At 45.3% G+C, this 13256-nt stretch overlaps 1 protein-coding gene and 1 pseudogene across 1 annotated transcript; both read left to right on the top strand.

The window, feature by feature from the left end:
* Positions 1-1636: 1636 nt before the first annotated feature.
* Positions 1637-5417, top strand: LOC141958383 (cytokine receptor common subunit beta-like). The gene is made up of 8 exons (XM_074901170.1): positions 1637-1739; positions 2288-2436; positions 2905-3076; positions 3173-3305; positions 3408-3568; positions 4473-4618; positions 4722-4890; positions 5359-5417. Exons 1-8 carry the CDS (start codon positions 1637-1639, stop codon positions 5415-5417), a joined length of 1092 nt encoding a protein of 363 aa, XP_074757271.1.
* Positions 5418-7919: 2502 nt separating this feature from the next.
* LOC141958384 (uncharacterized) lies at positions 7920-9568 on the top strand (annotated as a pseudogene).
* The last annotated feature ends 3688 nt before the right edge of the window (positions 9569-13256 follow it).

The raw sequence follows: 13256 nt of genomic DNA on the forward strand, positions 1-13256 counted from the left end.
GTTGCACCAGGAAAAGTTTAGACTGGATATTAGGAAGCATTTCTTTACAGAACGGGTTGTTAGGCGTTGGAATGGGCTGCCCAGGGAGGTGGTGGAGTCCCCATCCCTGGAGGTGTTCAAGAGTCGGGTCGATTTGGAGCTTAAGGATATGCTGTAGGTGGAAACTGTGCCAGGCAAACAGTTGGACTAGATGATCTCCAGGGTCCTTTCCAGCCTAGATGATTCTGTGATTCTAATAGTGATTCTGGTCTGAGACCTTCTGACTCCTTACTGGATTCCTTCACTGTCTCCAGACAGGCTGTTATCTTGTCTAGTTGCAGCTGTTGTTGGTGGTTGTTGCCTTGAAGCCTCCTTATCTTCTGCTTTGCACAGGCTCTGGAGGCCCTGTTTTGCTTAAGTAAGTACACATTCAGTAAATCTAGGTGAAAGTTTACAGCTTGCAGCCTAAGGCTTCAGCAAATCCACCTACTCATGCTAAGTAAGTAAAGTTAAGCAAAAAACATACTAAATCACACAACATTATAAATCTAAGTGATTTATTATATTTAAAACTTACTTATTTAAGCTAAATAACTAGTATCTCTTAACACTGAGAGGTGTCCCTGCTCAAGGGGAGAGTTGCCTGGTGTGCAGTCCAGTTGCTGTCCAGGGAGAACTCAAATTGGGCTCATCCAGTGATCTGTTGTTGGTAAAAGATATTGTTGCTTTAAGGACCAACTTTGAGAGGTGTCCCAGCTCAAGGGGAGATCACTGCCATGCAGCCATGCTTCCTAGCAGGGAGAGATCAGAGAAGGTTCACTTAGGCTGTCATATTTATGGAATAAAGTGGTTAACTTGTAGACAAGTTGCATACAATGGGAGAGGTATGTACGAGACTCCTTTTACCCACAACTTTCTCTGTTCCTTGATAAATGAATTATGGAAAAACCACATGCTATTCAAGTGTTAATTGCATTATGGGTCTTCACTATGCTTTGCTCCTTTGTGGGTTTCCTAGAGGAGTTCTTGGCACAGCTATGGCTCAGGCCTTTATCTCCTTTGGAGCCTGTACCAAACTACTGCTAGTTTGGTTAAGGAGGGGTCAAGTGCATCTGTGACAACAGATCACAATCAGCAACATGTATCACCAGGCACAGATATGGCTGTGCCATAGCTCAGGCAAGGACCAAAGGCAAGGGCTTGAGATTATAAGCAGCTTCTAAGTGAAGGTGGGGAGGCCCTCAGCCAGATTGATTCCAGTTTAGATAGCCTTGAGCATGGGTAGCCAAACTCCTTGCTAGGGGTGAGGCTGTGGAAGAGGTTGTGCTCAGAACCCAGACACCTACCAACCCAAGATTTTTATTGTGAGTGCATCATCCTTTGAGAAAAGGAAGAGGGAACAGAGCAGATGTGCTTGATATTAGCAAATTTATTTGTCACTTAATGAACTACCGGATTATGCCAACATAAAACAATGATAAACATTGATTTAGAAACAGAATAAAACAGCTTGTGGAGAAGGTTTCTGAAACCACACTTTGAGCCATCTAACAGCATCCTCTTCAGGTAGTCATGTTTTTTTCTGTGCAACCAGGAACAAAAAAATGACCTGCAGGTCCCACAAAGTTGAAACCATGCTGACTGCCAGAACTTCACAATGCACTGGGTCTGTCACATCCATGGATATGATCAAGAAAACTACAACTTCAAATTTGACCTGACACTGCAGGCAGATCTAAATGTCTACTTGTTTCAGAATGGTAAAGATGAACCACTAATTCTTGTCTTTATTCTTGTATATTTAAAAGTTTTTTCAGATTAATGTATTGAATATCTAATCCTAAAAAGATACTTAGGTCAGCCCTTAACCTGAAACGTAAGCAAGAATGAACTTAAATGGCTTATAAGGCCATACTGCCGCCTTCAAATTCAGATCATTTGGAATAGACAAAAATACGTCTACCTTGGATGACACTGGAAAAAATGGGTGTAGACTTGCTAGCTAAACAGTGTCTTGATTGGGATTGAGGGAAGGTATCACGAATGCTCTACATGCATTACAGCATATTCTTTCATGAAGTTGCTATAAAGCTCCACAACAGCAGCACTGTCCCTATTTTCCTCTTATGTTCATGAATGTATTTCCAAGTCCTGTAGAGTGTGCAGTGAAAAAGAATCATGGATTATTTGTAGCTATTCAGGGAAATTGTTAAATATCCAGATCCTGTCATTCATCAAACATCAGCTAGGCATTTTCATGTCCCTGTCCTCACTATCTCATCTCATGGGTTGTACCTTCACCTTCCAGTTCAGACCCTCCCACCTCAAAACCTCTCGGTCATCTTGATGAGATCAGGAGACTTCTTGCTGACCTGGAAAGCACCTGATGGAAGCCAAGGGCTGGGCAATGCACTGCAGTATGAAGTCACTTACAAGCGGCAGTGGGAGTCCTGGGAGGTAAGAGCAGAGGAGGCAGGCTGTTCTGGTTTGGGCTGCACTGTTTTGGGTGCTTGAGAGCCTGTGGTAAAAGCTGTGCAAATGAACGGCCTTTCCATTCTCAGGCACTATAAGAAGATGCAGCAAATGTTGTTTCAAGTCAGGTGGAAGGGGTTCTCTTTCTGTTGCAAGTATCTTGCCTAGTGAAACGCCATTTGTCCTGAGTTGAATGCAAAGATCTGTTCTTCACTGAAAAAAACACCGCACTTGATTTTGAGTCGGATTTGATTTTGCCCTGAAATGCTCTCAGATGGAATTAAAGCACATTCCAAGAGGAACCTGTGCGTTCATGTGGGAAAATGGCAAAATACATGTGAAGCTGTTTCCCCTGCCAGGAGGATGCACATTTTTTTTTTGGTAGTTTTTGAGCATACCCCCAACTCCCCAGTTCCCTCCCTCCTCTCTCTCTCTCCTTTCTCCCAACCACAGAAAGCTGCCTCGCTCTTGCTCTCCAACACCACACTTTGCCATCTCAGCCGTGACAACCTTGTCCCAGGGAGCAGCTACGTTGCCCGCGTGCGAGCCAGACTGGGGCGGGCCAGTGGCTTCTCTGGGCAGTATAGCGAGTGGAGCACGGAGGCGTCATGGGAGACCCCTGAAGGTAGCGTGGGATGGAGCAGGGCCTTGCAGGGCGGGAAGTTCTGTCTGAGAAGAAAGACCTTTCCTATCACTTAACTTGCTCTCATCTTCTCTGAAGGTGGCCTTCAGCCCAGGAACCTTCACTGCCTCTTCAACGGTGCAGATCGTCTGATGTGCAGCTGGGAAGTGAAGAAAGAGATCATCACCTCTGTCCTCTTTGGCTTGTTCTTCAGGGCTACTCTGGCATCAGCGTACGTGCTTGGCCCATGGCAATGTGCCTGTGCCTCTCTCATGGAGTTTCTGCCCTGTCCTATTCCCCCTGCTCTCAGCTCAACCTCTTTTTCTCCCCTCAGAGAAGAGGAGTGCTCTCCCGTGCATGAGAGGGCTTTGCCCCATGCCCCGTACGTGGTCCAGAGCTGTGAGATCTCTGTTAGCAACTCCAGCAGTCGGAGCCAGTACCGTGTGTCTGTCCGGGCCAAGACAGAGGAGAAGCTGATTGAAGCCTACAAGAACAGTGAGTTGCTGTGTTGTTTCTTGCTTCTTCTTGTTGTTTCTTGGACAAATACCTGTCTGGGCAAGTGGAACTGAGGACAGTGGTGGTGAGGCAAAGTGGGTGGGAAGAGGAAGAGACCGGGACTGATGAAGGAAGGAACTGGACGCTGTGTCAGGCCAGAGGTCTGGGAGAGGGGGCTTACAGGTGTGGAGTTCCTCAGTGGCACTTGTTACTATGAGGGAGGTGGTGGCAGTGGGGACTGCTGTGCAGAAATTTGGGTTGTGACCCAGAGCTTCTCCGTGAGCGACTGTCACCCTGGTGACTTCTCTGTGATTGACCTTCATGAGTGTCCCTGGTGGCAGAGAGCTGTGGTGAGAGGTGTTTGTGGGGAGTGTGTCATTATGTGATTTCTCATGAAGCCAGTGGAGCTCTTGCAGGTTTGTGCAGTGGCCCCTGCAGCACTGGATGAGGTCAGACGCATCTGCTGAGTGAGGTGCACCAGGTGGATCATCTCTGCCTGCATGTACCTGGTGGTACTGGTGCTACTTTTCACAGGCTAAAGCTGGGAGAGCTCCTGCAGTGGGTGAAAATGTCAGGTAGTAGCTCCAAGAGAGCTGAAAATCTGTGGAAATGTGGTGCGCGAGTAGACATGTTTCAAATATTGATTGCCTTACTGCTTTTCTGTACACAGGGAGCGCTGTCAATATTAATGGATATGCATTTTCTGTTATTTAATGTGTCTAGTGTTTAACTGCATTCAGCTAGAAAATGAAGATGCAGAGAACGGAGAAGTGTTAAAAAGCTGAGGGTTCTTACATTGCACAAACCAACACTGTTTTCAGTCTCTGGAAACTATTCACAGTGGTGAAAGGGCGTGCTGGACCAAGATGTTGATAAGTACTCTGAGACATTCTGTGTGTTCCAGTTAAGGTGCTGCCACTTGCAAATGTGTCGGTAACAGTGACAGAGAGCCAAGAGTATGAACTGAGGTGGACAAAACACACTTTGGGATATAACTTCATAAAACAGAGATACCAAGTTGAGTACTGGAAAAACAACCAATACAAAAAGGTAAGTCTCAGAAAGTGCAGGAGTCCCGGGTTTCTCTTTGCTGGGCAAAAGGGAAGAACAGTTCACCCCACCTCTGTCATTTGTGCTTCTTTCTTCTTCCCAGACTGTCTTAAATATCAGCAACGATGAACCTCCTTTCATCTTCACCCAGCAGATGCTGGCATCATCTACAGAATACAGGGCGAAAATGCGCGCAAGGGTGAATACACCCCTGGATTATGAGGGGCCTTGGAGTGAATGGAGTGAGGAGTTCACATGGAAGACTGAGAATGGTACTTTTCATGCAGGCTTCTTCTGTAAGGATTTGTGGACTGTTAATGGCTGAAATGTCTCTATAGAAAAATATATTTTCTCAGCTGGGGTTGAAGCTAGGTCCAGCCATGAGCTAGCTGGGGTTGCTTCACAAGGTAGCTGTCCTGTCTGCATCCTTGCAGTACGGCAGCAATGCTAATGGAGGAGCTGAGCGGGAATGACCTTTTAAACTTCTTTCCTGCTTCCCTTCACAAGGTGAGTACAACCAAGCATAAAATTTCCACATGGAGAAGTAATCAAAGATCATCCCCAAAAGATTATGCTTGTTATATCCCCTAATTATACAATGTGAATGCCTTATTCTCTTCTTAAATGTCTATCACAAATGTGCTTCTAGCATTCTTGTGCCCATGGCTCCTGGCTCTTCCTGGCCTTTACATGATCTCTCTTTTCTCAGACATGTCACAATCTTTATCTTCTTTCTTCAGGAATATATCAGCCAACAGTGAGCCAGCCAGATGGTCTTCAATGGGCTAAACACTTCTGAGGAGGTGGAGCAGATTAACTGCTTTCAAGTTCTGGATGAGTAAGCAAGCAGCATGTTCTCTTCTTCTTTCTTGAAAGGTTCCTATTAACTATGGGGTAAGAACAGACTCTACATGGATATCACCCATTCCAATGGGGAGGACAAAGCATTCTGACCTGTATAACTCCTAAGCCTGTGTACACCTTATCCACCTTCCAACATCTATGGAAATTGTAATTGCTGCAGCTGCAGACCTTGACTTTTGTGCTGGGTTTGTGTGGCAAGGATTTTGGTAGCGGGGGAGGGGGCTACAGCAGCAGCCCCTGTGAGAAGCTTCTTGAAAGATCCCCCAGCTCCAATTTGGACCTGCCTCTGGCCAAGACTGAGCCAATTAGCAACAGTGGCTGCACCTCTGCAATAAAGTATTTAAGAGGGGCAACCTGAGAGGGTGTTGGGACTTCTGACAAGAAGGATAGCTATGCGAACACTGAGGTCAGTATAAGGAAGGAGGAGGAAGGGGGGGTGGTGTGCCAGAGCAGGGAGCCACCCTGTATCCCATGATGAGATAGCAGGTCTGCCCCCCCTACCACCCATGGAGGTCTCCGGAGGAAGAGAGGTTCACCAGCAGCCTGTGGAGGACCCCCATGACTCTATGGGAAGACAAGCCCGCCCGCAGTGTTGTAATTTGGTGCCAGGAGGACTGCAACATGTGGAGGTGACCCATGTCAGAGCATCTTGGGAAGAATGCATCCTGCAGGGAAGACTCATAGAGGAGAAAGTTTCTGGAGGACTGTCTCCCATGAGAGGGATGCCATGTGGAGCAGGGTGAAGAATGCAGAGGAATGCTTCTCCCCCTCCTTGGAGGAAGAAGCAGTGAACTGTGGCTCTCATTCCATATCCCTGAGCTGCTAGGAGAGGAGGTAGAGATACTGGGAACAAAACTCATCCCAGGAAGAAGGGAAGGGCGGGGGGGGGAGGTGTTTTTAAGGTATGGTAATGCTTCTCACTGTCCCATTCTGTCAATTTAAGTGTTGTTTTTGTTAGTGTTTTGAATTAAAGTGATATCTTTTATTTCTTCTAACTAGCCTGTCTTTTGCCTTTGACCATAACTGGTGAACTACCCCTTCCTATCCTTATCTTAATTCTTGAGCCTTTTGATTAATCTTTCTGCTTTACAGTGCTGGGGAGGAGGGGGTGAGTGAGCGGCTGCAGGGTGCTCAGTTGCCCTCTGGGCTCAAACCACAATGGCTTCCATGGCTGGAAGTCTGAGGGTAGAATCACAGAATCATCTAGGTTAGAAAAGACCTTGAAGATCATCCAGTCCAACCATTCACCTCACACTGACAGCTTCCAGCTACACCAGATCCCTCAGCACTATGTCAGCCGGACTCTTAAACACCTCCAGGGATGGGGACTCCACCACCTCCCTGGGAAGCCCATTCCAATGCCCAGCAACCCATTCTGTAAAGAAATGCTTCCTAATATCCAGTCTAAACCTTCCCTGGCACAACTTGAGGCCATTTCCTCTTGTCCTATCGCTTGTTACTTGGTTAAAGAGACTCATCCCCAGCTCTCTGCAACCTCCTTTGAGGTAGCTGTAGAGGGCGATGAGTCTCCCCTCAGCCTCTTCTTCTCCAGACTAAACACCCCCAGTTCCCTCGTGTTAGGGTTAGGAACCTCTTTCCTTTCTTTCTCTGCATTTCCTTTGGAAATAGGTTTGAATAAAATGAAATGACCTAATAGGGTGGAAATCTTGTTGTCTGAATTTCTTCCAGCCCACCTGAACATAACTTCCCTCTCACAAAACTATACATATTCCCTTAACTCTTCATCTTCTACAAATGACATACTTTCTGCTCCTGGAAGCGAAGTCTGACTTTGAAAGGGGAATGTGAACAAAGAAGAGCTGCAGTGGTCCCAGACAGTGTGTGGCTGATCAGAAATAGCTCCAAATTGTCCATACAGCATCAAATTTGTGTCAGGTCTTCAAAGACGGAGTGGGGAGATGACCACGGTACTCTGTTCAGGAATCTATCCTAGGAAGCAGAGCAGATCGAGAGGCTGACACAAATTAAATTGTCTCTTGGGTTTCATGATAATTATCTGCCTCATAGGAGAGAGAGTCAGCTCTTTTTAATATAGCCTTTTCTAAGTCATGTGAAGGAAAGATGGATTATGTTTGCAATTTCTCTGAAGTCTTTGTCTTCTCCCTTTGTCTAGCTTCACATTCAGTGCTCGTAAGAGAGGTGGGCCCTTTATTTTGAAGAACTAACTGCAAAGTATCACTGAAAGCTCGAGAGCTGCATAAATGCTGATGCTAGTAGTGACATTGCCTGAACCTACACTGCTAAATAAATCAGGGCCAAGATGTAGTGTTAAGCACTGTATTGTAACTGCTTGCACTGCTTTGTTGTCAGCACTCTCCCTGCCATGGTTTGGTCTGTGCCAGCTAGCGCTCTTCTTGAAACATCCTGGCACCGTTTGAGAGATAGCACAGTGTAGCAACCATTCCCAGTGGGCAACATGGACATGACTGTACCAGGTTAGGCTGTGTCCAGTGTCCTTCAAGAGTATTCTAGCAGGCTTTGCACCCAGGCCGTGCAACACACATCCTGTTTCACACTATGAATACTGCTGTAACACAGCGGTCATGCAAAGTCATGCACTTTGAACTAAAAAAAACAGACAAAAAGCCTTAGCTGTGTTTTAAACTGCAGAGACACTGTGGGAGACCCAGAAGACTGCCATGGCTATACAGTTTGGACAGAGCCAGTCTATGCCATTTAACCAGAGAACAAAATAATGGTCCCTGGCTCTGTTTTATTTACAGCAAAAACATAGCTTTTCTTAAGAGCTGATATGTACTTGTTTATCTTGGCACTGAGAAAAGTTGGAGTTGGCAGTAAACAGCTGATCTCTTCCTGTGGCACAGAAAAGGATGAGGCCTGCATCTTTTGAGGAAGGTACAAGAGATGTGGCCATCTGGCTTCCTGGAAGAGAGTGTTCCTCCTTAGAGCATCTCCTGTATATATGCAGTTATCACCTTAGAGAGCTGTCAGTTAGAGAGTTGACAATAGCAGCTAAGCCCTGTGTTTTTTCACCAGACAAGGATGATGAAGAGAAGTCCAGCGAGTTCCATGGAGCTGAGGCAAAGACAGTGCACTTTTCCCATGCTACACTGGCTCCAAAAAGTCCGTCAGACTTCCAGACTGACACATAAAACCTAATTTTCATCATCTGCACTTGCCTGCCCACTGACTGCTGGTCTGTCGTGCCTGTTTGCCAGGCTTCCATGCAAGAGTGCTGCTCATGAAAGTATTGCTTTCCAGACTTGCTTTGCTTTCAATGTACATACTTGTACAGCCCAGTGTTGTCCTCCCAGCCTGATATGCATCAGACCCTGGAAGTGGACCCAGCGGGAGCCCATGAGAAATCAGTTTCCCTTCAGTATGTTACCCTCCCAAAGGAAGGCTGCCCCCAGGCTCCACAGGGGCAAGAACAACCAGGAGCAGGCCCTCCACAGCCCTTCCTGCTCCCAGCTCAGAAGGAAAAGATGCAGCACCTTGACGATGAGAAAGAAGTCTCACTGGCCCCATCAGCCTGCAGGAAAGACATGAACATGAGAACAGAAGAGCAGAAATCTCCAAAGGCTCTTAGCTGTATCACATCTCCTCAGCAGTGCCCCTTGGAGTACATCACCACAGAGAGCCTGTTTCTGCCATCAGCCAGTGACTCCATGCATCCACCGCTTGTCACTGCTGGGGAGTTACCTTGTGACCCACAGGAGCCCCAGCCCCCCAGCGACCACTCTTGCCATGAGTTTTCTCCTGAGAAAACTGCTGTCATGGTCTCCATTTCAGGTCAAGCACCAACCTCTTCTCCTGAATCGCACCTGGATACATTTGGAGACTATCTTACTGTCCCTATAGGTATCCACAGACATTCAGAACCCACAAAAATGTCCTTACATACTTTTTGAAAAGGTGTATTTTTTTCCCAAAGAACCTGTGTTGGAGAACAATGTAGTCATATTTAATCCTGCAGCACCATATTTTTCCTCCACTATGGGTGGGCAAGTGTTTCCTGTCCGCAACCTAAAACCCAGTAAGAAGGTGCAGATCAGTCAGAAAGATCCCCAAGTGTATTGGGTTTGCATGTCAAGGTTTTGGTAGTGGGAAGGCTATAGGTGCAGCTTCTGTGAGAAGATGCCATATCTGACAGATATCCCCCATATCTGACAGAGTCAGTTCCAGCTAGCTCTAAGATGGACCTCCTGCTGGTGAAAGCTGAGCCGGCCAGTGATGTCGGTAGCACATCTGTGATAATATATTTAAGAAAGAAGGAGTGAAAATATGAGAGAACCAACTATGCAGACAGCAAGGTGAGTAAAGAAGGAGAGGGAGGAGGTTATTCACTGCCAGAGGAGGTGGATGTGCCCCAAAGGCAGCTGTGACCCTGTGGAGAGGCCACACTGGAGCAGTCTGTTCCTGAAGGACTGTGCCCCATGGAAAGGACAGACACTGGAGCAATTTGTGAAGAACTGCAGCCCATGGGAAGGACCAACTTTAGCGATGTTAATGAAGAACTGTCTCCTGTGGGTGGGATCCCATGCTGGAGCAGAGGAAGACACGAGGAGGAAGGAGCAGCAGAAACACTGTGCTGAACTGAGTGCAGTCCCCACTTCCTGACCCCCTACACTGCTCAGGGGGAGGAGGTAAAGAAAATGGGAGTGAAGTTGAGCCCAGGAAGGAGGGAGAAGTGGGGGGAAGGTGTTTCAAGATTTGTTTTTTATGTCTCATTATCCTATTCTGATTTGATTGGCAATAAATTAAATTAATTCTCCAAGGTGAGTCTTTTTTGTCCATGACAGTAATTGCTGAGTAACCTCCCTGTCCTTATCTTGATCTCTAAGCCTTTCATCATATTTTAATTCCCCTGTGCAGCTGAGGAGGGGGAGTGATAGAACACCTTGGTGGCATCTAGTAGCCAGTCAATGTCAACCCATCACACCAACTAAATAAGTTTTGGAAATCCATTTAAAAAATTAGATAGCTTGTACATGGTGGTATATCCATCAGCGGCAAGGAAGACAATGCACAGAATATTGAGGTCATTCAGATGTTCATAATGCTGAAGAAAGCTGTTGTGGAAAGGAAAATAGCCAGCTTTGAGATTCAGAAAAGCCGCTTTCAGAAAAGCATGCTGCATGTAGGGGTCTTATGTAACCAAGACAAAAATTTGAAAAATCACACCATTATAATCCCATTTTATTTCCACAAATGCTATCTTTCCTCTCCAGCTTCTAGTCCAACATGGTAAAAGATCGCAAGCCACCTTACCCCTTTCTTACATATATTTGTGCATTTGGTAAAAGGAATAGGCCACAATTCCCATGTATCTGCATTGAGATAGGGTTGGTTTGCATTCCCCTGATAGGTGTGATTGGCACGGGGAGAAGACAGATTTAGCTAGGGCTCCTTTCTAAAAATAGGTAATCAATTTCAGTTCAAGCCTCTCAGGTTATAGGAAAAGAAAATTATTTTGCTTGAGCATATAATGAGCTTGGATAATCAGTTTTCCTGCTCAAGAGCAATGAATCCAAGGGTTTAAAAGAAAAGGAATTTTATTAAAAGAGATAAAATGGCAACTCAGCCTAAACACTGGTAGGCCTCTTTACTAAAATCAGCAACAGAACCTGAAAGCTTCTTGGTAATGTGGTCCACTTACCTGTTTTGCCCAGAGTTGAGAAAGTCCATTGTTCATCTGTAAGGAGATGCTGCTCTTAAACCTCTCTTACTGTTTTCCAAGTGCAGTGATCCCACCTCTGATACTGGGTCACTACTCTTGGCAGCTTCATCCCACCAAGCCTTGGTTGTGTTTGCAGTCCCACAACACCCGCTCAACATTTCACATCCTCAGAGAGGACTCTGTGGCAAATCAAACTCAAAGAGATCCCTGAGGAACATATCATTTGGGTTTGGTTTTTTGTTTTTTTTTTTTTTTTTGCTTTCCTGACCCATGGCTCCTTTGTTCTACCACTATCAAGGGGAACACACAGGTAATTCCTAACTCTCAAATCACCATTGTCTCTTGATGGGTAAACGTTTTAAATACCTTTAAACTTAAGACACATTGTATTTCAACCCCAGTGCACCAGAGTGAAATCCACTGAAGCCAACTAAGTCAGTTCACTTGCTCCCTCTTTGTTGTGATCTCTAGTCACTTCAGGCAGTGTTGGATTTTTCTTTTATTCCATTATAGGCATAATCTGCAGTAAACACTCCCTTTTTTTTAGGAATACTGGGCTTACATCAGGATAGATGTGGCTCAGAACATAAGTTTTATTTCAGTGAAAGCTTTACAGCATAAAGAATTGAATTTAATAGCAGGCTGAAGACTGATAAGAGTTCTTGCAGTGACTATCTCCTATTCTTATAGTAGTTGTAATTTCTTTAATGAGCTATTAAAAATAATTTGCAGTGGAAATAGCAAAGGTTAGAATTATTCAGGATATCATGAGATAGGTAGAAGTCATAGGGTTAAATGAAAAGTAAATAAATATTATCTGGAGAACAGGAAATCTTTATTACAACTGACATCCTGCAAAATGTTCTGTGCCTCAACTGCAGAGATGCATAAGCATAAACTGGGAAATTCCCATTACTGCAAGAAAAACTAGAAGGTATGAGAGTGCTGCAGACGCTTGGTGGTCTCTTCTATTTCAAATTGCTATAGTATGATTATTTATATTTCAAGTGTATTGACTGTTTATAGATGACGGAAACAGTTCTTAGCAGCTATTTTGGTTTAGCTAAGCAGTTCCCCAAGTTTTGTCCTGTCAGAGAAAAACATTCGCTCAGAGCTGCCACCCAATGATCAGACCTTGTAACGTCCCTTAAATACAAACTGCATATGTTGCAAAGTGCAGTTCAGTGAGACAATATAGCGGTAGCCAACTAATTTCTCACGGCATAAAAAAGACAGTGAAAGGCCATTTCCCCCTTCACTCCCTTTCCACTTCTCCCCAACATCTGCATACCCCATCATTCATTGTCTTGCCTGCCACAAGGTCCTTTTCTTAGAAAATTTAATCTGTTAACCTTTTAACTTTGCTTTTTTCTTCTGTATTGATTTTCTGCTGGTTTATCAAGTTGAATCATTTCAGAGTGTGGGCAGGGAAGTGTCAGCACCAACACAAAACAAGCAAGAAGAAAGGAACTGCTGAGAGCAGAGGAATGGGTAGAAGGGAGATTTCAGCTGCAGTGAACACTTTTTTCAGCTCTGTTCTTGTCTATCTGCATCTGACATGCTACTTGGAGATTCCAAAGCTGGCTTTAACTACAGTGTTTGGGTACCCAAAGCGCTCTAGTCAACACAGAGTGCCACACAGGGTAATGGTCCTTGCCAAGGTTGTGGCTAAATGAGTCTGTTCAGCACTCAGGGACTTCAGGTATTGATTACTCCCAGTAGCTGCGCTGTCTCACTGAAAGCTATCTCAGTTATCTCTGCAGCTTTCAGTGTGTCACCCATCAGAAAGTGTTTGCCCCTGGCTGAGCTGTAACACTTGGCAAAGCAAAGAAGATGAAGGGGGATTGCCACATGTATGTTCATTTGGCATCAGACAGCCGTCACCCCTTTGAGGGCCAACTATTTTGTAGTATTTCAGTGCCTATAAAAATATTTTAATTTGTAAAGTGTCCAAAGTGACTTTACTCACCTGCAAGAGACAAGCAACACAGTTTAGGGCAGAGGGTAGTGGTGCGCCAACAAGACCATTGTCCATTTCCCTTCTGATCTAGTCCCTTCATGAGCCTTTCATGGGTAGCAAAGGAGTTTACTCCAAGCTGTACCATAACCCTG

This window comes from Athene noctua, chromosome 3 (assembly GCF_965140245.1).
Source record: "Athene noctua chromosome 3, bAthNoc1.hap1.1, whole genome shotgun sequence".
NCBI lineage: Eukaryota > Metazoa > Chordata > Aves > Strigiformes > Strigidae > Athene > Athene noctua.